The following is a 17523-nucleotide window of genomic DNA, read 5'->3' on the forward strand; positions in this document are numbered from 1 at the left end:
ATAAAGTCATATAGGAGTTTACAACTACAATCATCCATGTTTCTGATGCTGAAAATCCTGTAGCTGATGCTCTATCCAGGCCCTACTCTCTTAATCCTGCTCCATCTGCTTCATCAGCAAATTCATAATTTTTTAAGCTGATGGTCCAGCTTCAAGACGCTTTCCCTTCCGTAAAAAAGATGCTTCAAAAAAATCTTTCTTTTTTCAGAACAATGGGATCGTTCTTGATTGTTCCATTTGTTCTTGTGAAAGAACGATTGTTCCCAAGGAACGACCACCAAGCCCTAAATGTGAGTTTGTTTTGTAAGAGAGGATGATGTTACTCCATCACTCTCTCAACTTTACAGAGTTCCTTATTGCGTCCTCATTAAGAGTTCAGACAAGTTCTTTGTATTGCAGATGGTAACAAGGAAGATTCTGTTTCTGTTGATAGACTTAAGCCTATTTTCTCCACTATTACTGTTGTTCCTGCAGTTTATCCAACCTTTGGTGGAACACGTCATCATTCATTCTTGCTTATTAGCAACCCGCTAAAGTTTTTTCTTTTTACTCATTAGCCATTTAATTTCATTTCTTATATTCCCTATTTCATTGTTTTAATTTAAAAAGTAATAAAAGATTATTTGTAATTATCTGTGTAATCTATTTCTTAAAAAATAATCAAAAAAAATTAGAATAGTTTATTTTTAATAGAAATTTAATATTTTATACATTTAAAATTTGCGCGGACGCCTTTGAAGCAATTTTAATTTAGTTCATACACATCAAATTGTATATAAAAGTGACCACTGACCAGAACATGTCAAATCTTAATTGTCAAAAGTCTAAAAACGATAAAATTTTGATATTATGGTCTGATTATGTAGAATTTGAAAGTAAAATGTCAAAATATTTAGAACTTTAATAACCAAGGGACCAAATTTTAATAGTTGAGGGTCTAATTACAATAATATTTTGATAGTAAAGAATCTAAGTTCAGAATTTTTATATTTGATAATCTGTATGTTTAGAATATTAACAGTTTGATTCAGTGTGCACAGAACTTTGATCGTTCAGTTCAGGGTCTAAATATTCAGAATTTTGTAAGTTCATGAAGTTCTGAATATGTTGTCAAACCTTGATAGTTTAGTGTATGAATATGAGGTTTCACAAATGGGGCAAGGCAATTTTGTAGATCTTGATTTTTTTTAAATTTCAGGCTCAGGAGCAAAATACAGAACATCTAATTCAAGAAATATATATTGACTAAGAACCGCCATATCTGATGCGTTAAATCTGTGTATAGCATTGGGACGAGATGAAAACAAAGAATCTAGGGGAAAAAACATAATTTATGTATGGTATTGGAAGAGGGGAAGGGAAGATAAGTGATAATCAAGGAGTGGGAGTATGGAATAGAAGGGAGATACAACTGAAGCGGCCTGCCCTACCATGTGATTATACATGGTTTGCAGGCATTACTCCATTTGTATAAGAAATATTCAGAATTGGTTAATGTATATGTAGTAATTGTACATCAGACAAATATTTCTTATTCAAATGAAGTACCAACTGCAAACCATGTATAATCATATGGTAGGGCAGGCCGCATCAGTTGTAACTTGTATCTCCCTCCAAAATTCATGATATTTTGTAATTTGTTGCAACACAAGTTTAAGAAAACTACTAGTGTTTCTTAGAGCTTTAATCCTTCCCTTTCACAGGTTGTGGGAGCACTGGGGAGGGGGGGGGGGGGTTATACTTACATTGCTCCCTGAGCCTGCAATTTAAAAGAGTATCGTTGAACGAAACTCTCGAGTTTCCTTTTTTAGGGGTCTTAAGATTTGTGTAGATTTTGATTTAAGAAACTTAAAAAAATGGAGAATAAGAAGAAACGAAAAAAAGATAATATTTCATTACAACAATATTGATATCCACAAAACTGCCTAACCCCATTCGTGAAACCAGTGTTCCGAAACTGGGTTTCATAACGTTAATTTTTGGGCTTAGAGGGACTCCAATTCTGTACATTTGATTTGGGGGCTCCTAGTGCAGTTCTTTGATCTTATCTATATCTTCAACTACAGCCTTTGAGCCCAAAACTTAAGACAGGGTGTCGGTTTGAAAACCAGTTTTACAACCCAGGTTTCATGAATGGGGCCAGGCAGCTTTGTGAATATCAATATTTTTGTTATGAAATATTATTTTACTTAGTTTCTTCATATTTTCAATTTTTTCGAATCTCTTAAATCAAAATCTACAAAACTGTTAAGACCCTAAAATGGAAACTTGGGAGTTTCGTTCAACGATACTCTTTAAAATTTTGGGCTCAGGTGTGGTTTCTAGAGAACATGTTTTAGATTTTGAAATGAAAGATTTGTTAAAACAACTGTTACCTTGCTCGTCCATCATCATGAAGGGGGCCTGGAGCACCGTGACCACCCTGTACACCGTGGTCGCCCTAAACCCTGACATGGAGTTCATCATACCAGGAGAATACATGATACTACTTCCCCATTCCCAGCTTCCTATCTCCTTCCTGTACAGAGATGGTGGAAGATTCTGTTTCTGTTGATAGACTTAAGCCTATTTTCTCCACTATTCCTGTTGTTCCTGCAGTTTATCCAACCTGTGGTGGAACACGTCATCATTCATTCTTGCTTATTAGCAACCCGCTAAAGTTTTTTCTTTTTACTCATTAGCCATTTAATTTCATTTCTTATTAAATACCTATAGTGTTACAGCCTAATAGAGTAAATCTTTGATATTTGAAACATAGATTATATGATCTGGCAGAATTCATAATTGGAAATTTCTAAGATCTTCGACATTGGGTTGCAAAAATAAAGGGATGAGAAAATCAAAGTTTTTGACAAAAGTTAAGAATACCATGTTGGATATAACTATCAAAAAGAGTATATGGTGGTCTTTTATTTTCTTTTCAATCTGATGTCGTAAACCTTTAAATACTTGATCATTTAGTCCAAGTCCGTACAACCTTAGCGTTGTCTGGTATTAAAGTCACATGGACCATGATAAGACGGACCAAGTTGTTGGTTTGATTGTGTTTTGAATTGTTTTAATGATTTTCTGTCATGCAATTTAACTTTACTCTCAAGGGCCAAATGTAAGTGAACAGTAAACAAGACAGTTTCAAGGTACAAAGAAAATTTATGAAAACAAAAAATATCTTAAATAACCGCCTAAAATGTTGTTGGTAATATATATCAATACCAAAAGTAATTTAAAATTATGAACAAACTAAAATAAAAATTTGAATATAATCTATATGATAAAAACAGGAAAGAATAATATTAGAACATATTTTTAGATTTCAAATCAATTTCAAAAAGAAGTTTGTTTAATTTTGATTACGATGATCATAATATCGAATAAATTTTCCTAATTCAAACACAGTTTCATAAAAATTTTCATAATTTCAAATTAAATGTTCTTAATAATTGCAAATAATTGCATTAAAAATAGTAAAATGATTTATCAATTTTATACAATAGTTATCCAACACTTTTAGTCTTAGTTTTATCATCTTGAGGAAAAAAGGTTATATATTGGTATCCGAGCTAATTCTGATTATATGCAACAAACTCTATTTTCATTTTCGTGGATTTTCTTGAATATTTTGGGTAAATTTTCAAATTAAAGGAAAAGTTAAAACACATGATTAGAGTAGTAAATTTAAAATTGAATACAATAATCTTATCAAAATCTATAACAGTCCTTACATATTCATATCTCTATATATTAAGCAGTAAACTTTGTATGGGTGATTGTTTTTTCTTGTTTGTTTGGATGCCTATGAAATCTCGAGCACCCCTTGACCTATTTGCCTCACATTTTGATTGGGGAACTTGGGAGAACCACGGAAATGTTCTTAGCTTGGAATTACATTTCTAAGTTAAGTTTTTCGACTTTTATTGGGAGAAGTCATAAGAAAATAGTTCTTAATTATTCTCGCATGATTTTAATTGAAAAGAATTTAATAACCTGTCCGCAACTTTCATACTCTCGATAGTATAACTCAGGAGGTTGACTTTGAAGTTCATCATGCTTAATCCATTGGAAGAGATCTTCATTGGTCCATAGGCATAGGACATTCCAGGGTTATCAACCTATACATAGGACATTCCGGGGTTATCAACCTATACATAGGACATTCCGGGGTTATCAACCTATACATATAGGACATTCAGGGGTTATCAACCTATACATAGGACATTCAGGGGGTTATCAACCTATTCATATAGGACATTCTTGGGTTATCAACCTGTATATAGGACATTCCGGGGTTATTTTTTGAAACCAATTCCAGCGACTTTCTTGTTACCAACTCTAAAGAATAACTGGAGAAAATGTCAACCAAATTTGGGGACATTTTTGGGAATTTCCAGAGAAAAGTACTTCAGAACCAATACCTGGGAATTTCCTGTGAACTATTTCCAAGATTTTCTTAAGAGTTCCTTAGGAATATCTTCAGAGATATTCTTATAGATATTCTTGAGTAACAATAGTAGTAAACTATCTAAATTGCCACTCCTAAAGTTTTTAAAATATAACCAACTTCTTAAGTCATATTATTATAGTTGTTTTGGATCTTAGTAAAATTGTCTTGTATTTTGCATCTTTAGACAACAAAATTTTATTATTTAAAAAAATACCTCCTTTAAGATAGTTCTAAAGATAATCATCACTTTTCATCAATAAGTATGCAAAGAAAACAGATTTTGTTAGTTTGCAGTGCATGCATAATAGAATAGAACCTGTTGGAGAAAACCGGAACTTGAAAAATATGTTAAATTGACGATGAAGTATTTAGAATTATAAAGGAATTTCCAGAGAAATAATCCTGTGAAATTCTTGAGAATTTCTTGGGACTAAGTCTCTTATTCAGTTTCCCAAAAAACCGTAAAATTGTTGACCTGGATATGAGAATTTCTCAGGAATTTCCGGAGAAATTGTCAAGAATTTCTTGGGAAATTTCTCGAAACTAAGTTTCCTATTCAGTTTCCCAAAAAATACGTAAAATTGATGACCAAGTCTTGAAAATATCACAGGAGTTTCCGGAGAAATATTCCAGAAAGGAATTGAGTCTTTGAAACAAAATCAAATATTTCAACCTCAATATCTTTAGAACCCAATGTTGTAAACCTTTATTATTTCAAACTCAGATTATTTGATTTAATAGAATTCATAGTTTGAAATATCTAAGGTCTGCAACATTTGGTTCCAAAGATATTGGGATTAAAAAATCAGAGTTTGTGGCAAAGACTCAATTCCTTTACTCAGGAATTTCTTGAAAAACTGAATAATTTTTTGGGGAACTGAATGAGAGACCTACGAGTATAAAAAACAGGGATTATCGATGATTTAAACAAACTTTTTAAATTTTGATTTTGTTCGGATTTTAGGTAAAAATAAAAAAATGTGATAAAAAATTTTTAAAATATTTTTGGAACATTGAATAAAAAATTCGAGAAACCAGTATTTTTGAAAAAAATGAAATTGTTGAAAAATTGTTTGGAAAATGTATATTTTAGTCTTTTCCAAAATTTCCAAAAAATACATCAACGATTGAATGAGGAATAACAAAATATGTAAGCCTTTTACTTGCAATTTTAAGTCATAACAGTTCTAAGGTTATAATTTAAAATAATCTACTGCAGATTCCCACTCTAATTTTTTTCTCATTCAATTTTTAATAAATTTTAGTGAAAATGAAATTAATCTTTATATGACATCCTGGGATTATCAATTTATGAAGATAGTTCCATAAAATACTAGATAAAATAAATAATTTCCAGTTCTTATCTTCTTTGTACAAGAAAAAGAGGAAACAATTGCAAAGGAATGTTTTTCTGTCCCGTTACATTTTCACGACGAATCGGGAATCAACCATTTTTATTTTAAACTTGTTTTTCTTCAAGATGTTAACTTTTGGAACGAATTTATACTTTTTCTTAAAGTTGCAAAAAATTCTTTGAAGGAAGTTAATATTTTATAAATTCCCAGACTCATGCTGAATTGAAAAGAGATGCTTCAGTATTTCTGAGTTGTCACAAACAAAATTATTCAACCGAAATGTGTACTAAAATATTCCACTGAGAAACCACAATAATCAAATTTAAAAAAGAAGATGATAAATATCTCATGTATTATTGATCACACATAACCATTGAGAATCTGACATTTTTGAATAAAGGCACGTGGATATAACAGGGGTCAATATAATTCCCAAAAAAGCTGATTTTCTCGATCCAAAAATAATTTTTTGCCCCCAATTTTGAAAAAAAATGCCCCCAATTTTTAAGAAAAATGCCCCCAGTTAAAATTTTTTTTTCAAATTCCACTAACACATTTGCCCCATTGCCCCCAATTTTTAAAAAAATGCCCCCAATTTTTTTTTAAATTATCATATAAAAAAAATTTGCCCCCAATTAAAGAATTTGCCCCCATTTCTTTCAAATTTGTCAATCCCAAATGGGATTGAAAAGGGAATTATATTGACCCCTGGGATATAACTGTTCTGTCAATATTTCAGGAACCTGCGACTTTCAATCACAATTTCACCCCTTATACAGAAATTTTGACCTTTTTTTTACAAATACTTTTTTGTTGGCATATACGTTTTGAATGAAAAAGTATAAAATAAACAAATCCGTAAGTTTAAAGATGATTGAATTATAGACAAAAACACGTTTAATTACAAGTAAAAGTAACCGAATGCTTATCACTCTGGTTAGTCCGAGGTGAAGGGTCTTCTTAAAACACGAGTTAAGCTGCGAGTGCAGTATTGTATGGTAGAGATTTTTTCAAAAAGGTTCATTTTAGACTTTAATACCTTTTTACGGTGTATCGATAGTTTACCAAAATTTGTTTATTAAAATAGGGGGGGGGGGCAGGCCTCAGGAGGATTTTAGCAAATTCCATAAAAAAACGTATTTTATGGTCTCAAATGAATCAAAAAAAATCTTTACAACACATTTCTGCACTCTTTGCTCAACTACCATGACTAGCCAGTCTCTCCCTTTAAGAAACTTTGTTTAGCTCTATTTTAAAGATAGAAATTTTGCTCTTGCATATTCCATAAAAAAACGTATTTTATGGTCTCAAATGAATCAAAAAAAAATCTTCACAACACATTTCTGCACTCTTTGCTCAACTACCATGTCTAGCCAGTCTCTCCCTTTAAGAAACTTTGTTTAGCTCTATTTTGAACGTTTAAAGTTGTACTGGTTAATCTGAGATGTTTGCTACTATGTGTAGGCTTTTACTGGTTAATCTGAGATGTTTGCTACTATGTGTAGGCTTTTACTGATTAATCTGAGATGTTTGATACTCTGTGCTAGGCATTTACTGGTTAATCTGAGATGTTTGCTACTCTGTGTTAGGCTTGTTAGTTGTTATCATGTAGTATTGTTACTCTGTGTTAAGCATTTACTACAGTGAAACCCTTAATAACGAATACATCGAAAGAATTCACCAAATGTCGTCTTCTTCACTTTCTAATAATGGAATGTTGCAGACTTTAGTTTTTTAATTAAATGATTATATGGAACTCTTTAAAACTGTTCCCGCATATTCATGACTATTTATTTATTTTCGCAAAAACTGAAATTTACGTAATATAGTATAAAATTCATTGAAAAATTGTCAAGACGACATTTGATAAATTCTTCCGATGTATTCGTTATTAAGGGTTTCACTGTAGTTAATCTAAGATGTCTGCTACTCTGTGTTAGGCTTGTTAGTTGTTATCATGTAGTATTGTTACTCTGTGTTAAGCATTTACTGGTTAATCTGAGATGTTTGCTACTCTGTGCTAGGCAATTACTGTTTAATCTGAGATGTTTGATACTCTGTGCAAGGCATTTACTGGTGAATCTGAGATGTTTGATACTCTGTGTAAGGCATTTTCTGGTTAATCTGAGAAGTTTGCTACTCTGTGTTGGGCTTGTTAGTTGTTATCATGTAGTATTGTTACTCTTCACAACTTACTTCTCAACTAAACCAATTCTTTTCTATTCAGACTTTTCTCTACAAATACACATTTAGAAGAAAACATCTTGATTGTAAGAAAACTTTAAATCTAATATTTTAAAAGTTACAATTGTTAAATTCAGTTCATCGAGTATTAAAAAGAAACATATCAGTTTGTATAAAACATATCAGTTTGTATAAAACATATCAGTTTGTATACAACATATCAGTTTGAGTTTTTATTTTACTATATACGCTAGGGAAAAATATTTTAAAGGATATGTCAAATCATAGAAAGTTGCAGTATTACATATTACTGAAAATCAAACAAAAAATGTTTTAGAATAAACATTTTTTTGTTTGATTTGGTTTCTCTAAAAAAGTAAGAATTTAATCTATTTTTATCATAACTCATTAACTTAACCCCTTCACCCATTATTGGAGAACTTGTTAAAGCCATGGAAACGTTCTTTGTGTGTTTGAACAACTCTAAATTAATTGCATTACTAAAAAAACAAGACCTATGACTTCCTTGCATTGCAGCAAACAAAGAATATTTTGGATTCCATTTTCTTTAATAATAAAAAAATAGTGCTCTCATCATAGAATAAAAAATCAATGATATTTTGTTGGTGAAAAAAAACATCTTTTATCCTGTTTTTCTACGAGCTGGGAACTCTTGGATATCGAGATCATTGCCTGATCGCCATATTTGTTAATCTGCAGAGAAATTTAATCTTTATTCAAAATCCCGCCTGGTAATTCTATCGTGGGCTGATGAAGTATTACCCTGACATGAAAGGGCCCCCACAGTAGATATCGAGATCAAGGAATCATGGTTATTTTATCCAATGAAAAAGTTTCCAGCTCTGATTTAAAACCTTTAAGGACTAGAAAATTAGAGTTTGGGGGAGATATTATTTTTACCTTAAAAACCGAGAGAAGATCAATACTTCTTGCCACTGGTGTTGTTTCAGTATACTCACTGCACTTGGATAGAGAGTAATTGGGAAGGCTTCCTCCTTCATCATTAAATACATTTGTAAATATTTTAAACATAACCATAATTTTATTATCTTCTTTCTTCACTGTTAGAATAATTCCTAACATTTCATTCAAAATATTGAACTACCAAAATTTTTTCTTAATTAAGATTATCTTTTTTATATTTTTAAAATTTAGTTTGTAATTCAAAGAGTTCGTTATTTTGAACGGCTATTGAACCGGTAAGATCAACAAATTACTTACAAAATGGTGGGATAAATCAAATAGATTTAGAATAGATGGCAACGTAGAATTTGTATACTCTCAGTACAGCTGTATTCTTACGTCACAACTTAGTTTTTGTGTCCCACAAAATTTTTAATAATTGTGATAATTTAAGAATAAAGTGATTATCTTACAGTAAAATTAGTGCAATTTCATGTGTTCTTTATTTTCTGTTTTTAGACTTTTGTATTTAATCTTGGAAAACATGTCAACTAATGTCAACGTGCATAATTGGTCCATTTCTTTGTTGCCATCTATTGTACTTGATAATCTATTTGGGATAAATAAAGACAAAACTTGTAATAAGTTTGAATTATTATTTGATATTAATGCATTTAGATCCGATTCCTGCCATAAGCTTCTTCATGCTGGTAGCTGCCCTGACCGCTAGATCAAAGTAGAATCCTGCATCGACTTCAGGCATGCCGGTCAACCCGTTCTTCATAGTCTTCAAGCTTCGCATTATATTGGATGGTATGGGGGAAGCATGGAAGAATGCAACTTTCATTCGCTCGCAGCAGGTTTGATCAAACTCTTGACCAGAATCCTAGAGTAGAATATACACTAAAGGATAAGTCAATCTTTTATTTTTTGTAATTTTTCCTTAATTCCCATGTTTATTTATACTTTTTCTATATTTATACCTTTGTTCCAGCAAACCAAGCATATTTTTCTCCAGTCATCCCCTTTCTGCTTGCTACTCCATATACCATTTTCAAATTTGCCAGACTTTAAAAACACCATTTAAAAAAGAAAGTCTTTAAAAGGGTTGAAAAAAGGCAAAATCAAATGAAGGTAGCAAGAGCGAAACTCTAGATAGAATGATCAAAGCACTGCTTCCTTTTCTCTTTCCGATCATTTTACCTTCTTAAGATCCTTTACTATATTAATTGTAATTTTAAATGACGACAATTTTTTAATGGTGTGTTAACCTTGCAAGAACAAAGAAGTTGTTGATATCCACCGACTCCAATCTGAGTTGATTAAGTTAATAACTAGGCCAGCTAATTTAAATGTAACAGGAGAAGAAAAAAGAAATTTTAGGAAAGAATGAAATAGGTAAACAAGAAAAATGATCCTCAGGGCACATTTAGAGCTTAGTAATCAGCATATTCAGGCATTTTTTTTAACTGTGCGTTGAAGTTCTAAAGAAGTTAAGAGATATTCATTGCTTCCTATAGCTAAAAACTAAACGTTAACCCTCAATTTGACCCCACACTGTAATTCCAAGCTTGATGTCCAAATATGACAAATGATACAAAATTGAAAAGCTGTTATATACTCTACTTTTAGAATCTGCAAACAAATTTTTGTTTGAATTCTCAGACAGTTAGTTTAAAAACCCGGTTTAATACCTAAAGAGAGGGCCATGGGTATTTAGGAAAGAATCATAAAAGTTCAAAAGCCTATGACAAATACTTTTTGAGTTATATAAAAAAACTACAGGGGGGGGGGGTTTAATTGCCCCCCCCCCCAGCAGGAAAAGGGTTAACAACCGATTTCATAAAAATGATAAATTATATATATAAAAATAATTTATAATATAAATTATATAATGTAAATAATTATATAAAAATAACGGTCGTTTTTGCTCAGTTAACAAAATTCTACGGTTGGACCTTCTGTGCAAGATAGTGCTAATCTACAACAGAATTCTATGCACCATTGGAACTTTTGATTTGAGGGCGAGAAGTGCTAAAAAGTGAAAAGAAAAGTACAGTTTGCTTGTATTCTATTGGCTGAAAGTAAAATTGACAATTATTCCACTTCTGTTTTTTTCCTCCAAATAAAATTATCGTCAATTTTTTTTGTTTGTTTGTTATACTTTGTCTTCAGTGGAACAAAAGCGCTTATTAATTTGTCGCCACTAAAAAGGTTTTGCATCTTAGAAAATGAAATAATGTTAATCTATGTTGAAGATTGTAGAGATTCTTTCGGTGGAGTTTGAATTAAAAACTTAATGAAATTAAATTCCCCCTTGGCAGAAAATAATCTGTCAAATCTAGTTCTTTTATGTTCTAGTCTAGAAATATTATTTGCAGGGGGGTCAGAAAATAGAAATGTGATTTTCACAGAAAGATAAACCAGCTCTCAGTATCAAAAGAACATAAGTTTTCAATTATAATTAATATATATAAATGGGCAGCGGAGGAAAAAGATCAAAATACAGTGCAGTGTGTAAAGGTTGACCCAGCTCGGATATTTAAGTGTACAGTGTACAGTGTATAAAGGTTGACCCAGCTCGGATATTCAAGTGTACAGTGTACACTGTTTGTGCTTGAGTTTGTATCAATATTATCAAAGAAGACATTATCTTTGATTACAAAAAAGTTTTAAGCAGTTTCCCAAAGGATGTTTGATACAAAAGGAGCTTACATGTTGACTGTAGTTTATGGTTCAACTGTATGGTTTGGAAAACGGGAATGTTGTTAAAAAGGGAAAATTTAACGTGCAACGCTGGCACTTCAACAAGTAATCTATATGACAAAGCTCTTCGCCTCTATAAAAATTAAGATGTTTTTCTGTTTTAATATTGAATATTAAATTGATTATTTATTTTTATATGTATATATGAATATAAAATATATATATATGTTAGATAAAGCTAGAGCTGTGGATGTTCCAACCTTTTTCAAGCTGCTTCATTAATGGTTAGTTAACCCTTTATTTCTTAGGTAGCCGTTAGCTTTAGAGAGTAAAAACAAAACATTTCGTTAACCGTATTTATCATTTTTTTTTAATAGTACCGTTTGTCAACGATCTCAATTTTATGAACGGCACAGCTAGACTTTAACAGTACATTTCAGTATAAATGGCGATATCGCCGGAAAGCGGAATTGTTTTATGGAACCCATGGGTGGGGGGGAGGGGGCAGCATAGCCTCAAAAAGTCTCGATTTTTTTATAAAATTTGAAAAAAAAATTAAGTTTTTCTAAAATTCTGGATACTTTAGCCAGTGTAAAGTAAATCTATAAACATATATTTAGCTGTAGAATCTCTTTTTTCAGCTTGAAAAAGTTTTTTTCCTGTGGGCCACCATTTTTTTCTATTTTATTTTGAAATTAAAAAAATCCCCTTTTTTTTCTGTTTTCTTCAGTAGATTTCCAATATGTTTTCAATCTAAATTTTGAAGGGAACATTTGTAAATTATCACCATCGATAAACCTTCCCATCGTTCTGCCGTTTTGATGTTTTTTTTTTTGTGATAAAAACTACAGACTATCAGACGTGTCGAAAGATTAAATTTTAATATTCTCTAAAATGTATTTCGGGTACAGAATTGGTTGTATGTAAACTTTTTTAAGATCTAAATATTTTTATTCAGTAAAAAGTTAAATGCATACATTATTGATTAAGATTTGTACGATTACACATACATTTTATGTTTGGTTTTTAAACATTTTCACTATTTTTATCAATTAAAAGGATTCAGTACATTTTCTTTTTTTTATAGATTTTGTATATCATTATATGTCAGGCAGATTTTCGTTTTAGAATGCCAGTGTATAGCCTGACAACAGCACTTGAATGAACTATTTGTAAAACATGCATAGTAGTTTCCCACTTTTTCAGTTGATTTAACTGGACATAACCGGCACTGCTTATCTTCGCAATATCCAAACATAGGGTTATCCATATTTGACGGGGGTAATGGATCAGATTTAGATATAGGACTGGTCTCGGATTCAGTGCCAGACTCCTCAGAATCACCGGGGTTAGGGTTAGGTTGGGTTTTAGGCTCTGGATCAGGTTCAGACTCGGAGTTTGCATGTTTATTATTCCCGTCCAGCTGAGGAATAGGGGATGATACTAACGATTGAGAGCGTGTCTTTCTCTTCTTTTGGGGGGTTAAAGTTGAGATTTCTTCAACATTTGGCGGAATCACAATGGACTGGGGGCCTCTCACGGACCTCTCCTCAGATTGCGGAACTTTCAGGGGTCTCTCTCCGGACTGGGAGTTTCTCATAGGCCTCTCCTCGGACTGGGGGGCTCTCGTGGACCTCCCCTCGGACTGGGGAGCTTTCCCGGAACTCTCATCGGACTGGGGGGCTCTCATGGATCTATCTCCGGACTGGGAGGCTCTCATGGACCTCTCCTCGGACTGGGGGGCCCGCATGGACCTCTCCTTGGACTGGGAGGCTCTCATGGACCTCTCCTCGGACTGGGGGGCTCTCATGGACCTCTCCTCGGACTGGGGGGCTCTCATGGACCTCACCTCGGACTGGGGGGCTCTCACGGACCTCTCCTCGGACTGGGGGGCTCTCATGAACCTCTCCTCCAACGGGGCGGTGACATTGTGGTTTGTGTTTTCACATGTTCTCCTCTTTATTCTTTTCCTCCTTCTCCTTCGGGTTCTTAAGGACTGAGACCATGGAGCTTGCAATTTTGAGAAATTGAAGTACTCAATACCTTCTCTGAACCACAGTTTTAGCTCCACCTCTACACCAGCTTGTAAACACTCCCTATATAATCCCAGAACTCGATGAGTAAAACTCATTGTCAAGTATGTTAACTAAAGGTTGTGTTTATCTCGCCCCATAGCAACAGCTGTAGGGGCCACCTTGGGAACAGGTATCATACCAAAGAGAGAGAAAGAGATAGGACCTTCCTGCTGAAATGCCGGTACTGAACTGTATGTAAACTAATGTATTAAGTCAACTAATTTTCTCAAAGTTTATTTTTAATCTCAAGATTATTAACTAAGCTTGCTGGAAAGTTTTGAAAAAGAATTTTTGATTAAAAGTAAATAATTAATTACAAATTTCTCTAAAATGTTAAAATGTCTATTTTAAATTTTCGCATTTTCACATTGTATTAACTTTCGTTGAGTAAGTTAATTAGCATTAGATTTTTCAAACTTAGATTACTTTTTTCTTAACAGAGTTCAATCATTGATTAAAATTCTAAACTTCTAAGACATTGGATGGCAAAGATATATATAGATTAGAAAATCGGTGTGGCAAAAACTCTATTCCAATTGTAAACATACAGGGTGAATAAAAAAAATGTGATAATTTAGAGTCGTATTACTGCGAAATTATACTCTTTTTTATCTCTAAATCTCACTGGAAACAAAAAGATAATCAAATATATGCGACATTGCTGGTTCAACTTGTGTACAATTACTAGAAAGTACCATATTTGAAAATAAAACCATTTTCTTTTCAATGCACTTCAGTAAGAGAGAAGTTATGATTGAGAACATTTAAGATTTTAACCTTCCGTCCAATTCACTTTAATTTGACGTGAATTCAACAAAAATTTCAGAATGTGTGGGGTATCCTTTTTTTCCTGAATATGCAAATTTATGAAAATAATAAAATGTGCAATTTACTTTTAACATCTAGGTGTAAAACACTATTGTTTTTGGTTGTTTGTAGAAATAGAACTTTTTAAGTTTTAACTTTTAGCAAAATATTTTTCTTTCCTCTTTCTTTTATTCCTTTGAAATTTAAATACAAAGTAGGAGGAAGAAATGAGGGGTAGGGCTGGGCTAGCACATAGATCAACCCTGCTATGTTGAAAAGTTGCAGTAATTTTCAAGACTAGGTTGACTTTAAAGTGTCGATACCCCTTTCCCTTTGATTTTCCCTCATTCACTTACTTAAAAATACATTTTTGAGCCATTGAACACTTTTTTATAGCTTTTGTTTTAAAGAAGAAATTGGCAAATTTCTCATTGAATTTTGTGCAAGAGCTTGCTAGCTTTGGATCACCGTGGGCTCGGTCAAGATTTTCTAATACATTCGTTAATACTATGGTAATCATTCGTTAATACAATGCTAATCATTGCATGAACCGACCTGCATGCTTTAGAACCCACTGTAAACTTAGATGTACATGCTAGAAAAAATCAAGCATTATTTTGTAAAGCAGTAAAGCTCAGGTAGCTAGCTGCTCCTAGTAATATAGAGCTCAGGTAACTAACTGCTCCTATAGAACTATACAGCTCAGGTAACTAACTGCTCCTAGAACTATACAGCTCAGGTAACAAACTGTTTCTATAGAACTATACAGGTCAGGTAACTAGCTACTCCTATAGAACTTTACAGCTTGGGTAAATATACTGCTCCTAGAATTATACAGCTCAGGTAGGTAGCTGCTCCTGTAGAACTATATAACTCAGGTAACTAGCTGCTCCTTGCACTATNTATACAGTGAATAATATGAGAGAATTGAGGGGATTTTATAATGGAGGCTCATTAATCCTTAATCCCTGGTTAGTTGATCCTTAATTCCAGCATCTGTAGTTTCCAGAGGTTTAATTATATGCCTAAACTCAACAAATTAATATTAGATAATTGTGCAGCAGAAACAAAAAAAAAATGTCAAGAATTTTGAGTTCAAATTTAAAATTTTAGTTTAACAGGAATTCATTTTAAATTTTGAACAAAGTTTGCATGGGATTTATTTTTCATACAGCGCGTGGGACCCATCAAGATGCGGAATAGGAAGACGATAGCTAAGCAGTCTTTTGATGTTGATTTAAATCAAATATAGTTTATCCAGTTATATGCATGGCTATATAAACATCCTATTACTTGAAATGGATCTGTGAATGAGTAAACACCTTCTCCATAAGAATTTCTTGAAACATATCAACAACGTGCTGCAGGTTTACAGCGTACTTACACGATATTTGCTACATGTACACCCTACTGCAAAATTGCCGTTTTTGTTGTTAATTTAGTAGAGGATCAAATCCCCGAAGGAGGATTATAAAATCCTTAATCTGCAAAATCTTCCTCTCCTTTTATATCCGCGTTATTCATAATGTATTTCTAAACAGAAGCAATAAATGCACTTCTAAAATAGACAATTAAATTCATAACAGTCTTACAGTCATCTTCCTATTCCAAAGTTTGAAGGGTCTCACTGTATGAAAATGGGAACCATGTTTAATTGATTTCTTTGATAAAAATTTTATCATTTAAAAAAAATTGATTGTATGTTTTTTCAAATATTTAATATTGTTCCTAGTTGGGAGGTTGAGCAGTAGGCTTCTGTATTTGTGATCCATAACTAAACAATTATCAAATAAAAATGAAATATAACATTTGAATGACATTTCAGGAACACACATAATGTTCTGCAGTCAAAGGAATTGAGTCTTTGCCACACAATCTGATATTCTGATCCCTATATGATATCTTTGAAACATCAGGTTGCAAAGATATGGAGATTAGAAAAAATTAGTTTGTGGCAAAGACCCAATCAAAGGAACAATTTTCCCTTTACCCGTTGGTTGATTTCAAAGGACTGTAAATTCCTTTACTTTTAGAAAATATTGTGTTTACCATTGTGGATGCGAATATGCGATAAATGAATTGTAATATACAACTGAATATAGATGTACACTAAATGTTCTTTTTTTTAGAAGAACGTTTTTTTACATTAATAGAAACTATTTAATTAAACATTAAAATTTATATAAAAGTAATTCCCCATATTGTTGCAAACCAATGGCATAAAACTTCGATATTTCAATCTTCGACTATTTGATCTGACAGACCAATTACAGTTTGAAATATCAAATGTTTACATCATCAGGTTAAGAATATATAGGAATTGGATAATTTGAGTTTGTGACAAAGATTCAATTCTTTTGATTCATTAAACTGACCGAAACTTTCATCGTAGAGTATTCCAGCATTGGTGATATTGAGATCAGTCACCAGTGATCTGATAATATCAGGCAGGGTGTCTCCAGGAGGTCGGACCTAAACAATAGGATGTCAGGGTGTCACCAGGAGGTCGGACCTAAACAATAGGATGTCAGGGTGTCACCAGGAGGTCGGACCTAAACAATAGGATGTCAGGGTGTCACCAGGAGGTCGGACCTAAACAATAGGATGTCAGGGTGTCACCAGGAGGTCGGACCTAAACAATAGGATGTCAGGGTGTCACCAGGAGGTCGGACCTAAACAATAGGATGTCAGGGTGTCACCAGGAGGTCGGACCTAAACAATAGGATGTCAGGGTGTCTCCAGGAGGTCGGACCTAAACAATAGGATGTCAGGTTGTCACCAGGAGGTCGGACCTAAACAATAGGATGTAAGGGTCTCACCAGGAGGTCGGACCTAAACAATAGGATGTCAGGGTGTACCAGAAGGTCTGACCTAAACAATAGGATGTCATAGTGTCACCAGGAGGTCGGACCTAAACAATAGGATGTCAAGGTGTCACCAGGTGGTCGGACCTAAACAATAGGATTTCAGGGTGTCGCCAGGAGGTCGGACCTAAACAATAGGATGTCAGGGTGTCATCAGAGAGGTTAGA

General features: G+C 33.0%; 1 protein-coding gene across 1 annotated transcript in view; it reads right to left on the minus strand.

Moving 5' to 3' along the window:
* Positions 1-2232: 2232 nt before the first annotated feature.
* LOC111715386 (ionotropic receptor 25a) overlaps positions 2233-17523 on the minus strand; it is a gene marked incomplete at its 5' end in the record, with an annotated part of 16381 nt that continues 1090 nt past the window's right edge. The window contains 9 exon segments of the mRNA XM_023490697.1: positions 2233-2518; positions 3985-4109; positions 8902-8996; positions 9592-9790; positions 9888-9972; positions 10176-10217; positions 15461-15517; positions 16221-16266; positions 16868-16964. Coding sequence (XP_023346465.1) covers positions 2248-2518; positions 3985-4109; positions 8902-8996; positions 9592-9790; positions 9888-9972; positions 10176-10217; positions 15461-15517; positions 16221-16266; positions 16868-16964 — 1017 coding nt within the window. The 3' untranslated portion in view covers positions 2233-2247.

The sequence above is a fragment of the Eurytemora carolleeae genome, unplaced genomic scaffold (genome assembly GCF_000591075.1).
Source record: "Eurytemora carolleeae unplaced genomic scaffold, Eaff_2.0 scaffold1648, whole genome shotgun sequence".
Lineage (NCBI taxonomy): Eukaryota > Metazoa > Arthropoda > Copepoda > Calanoida > Temoridae > Eurytemora > Eurytemora carolleeae.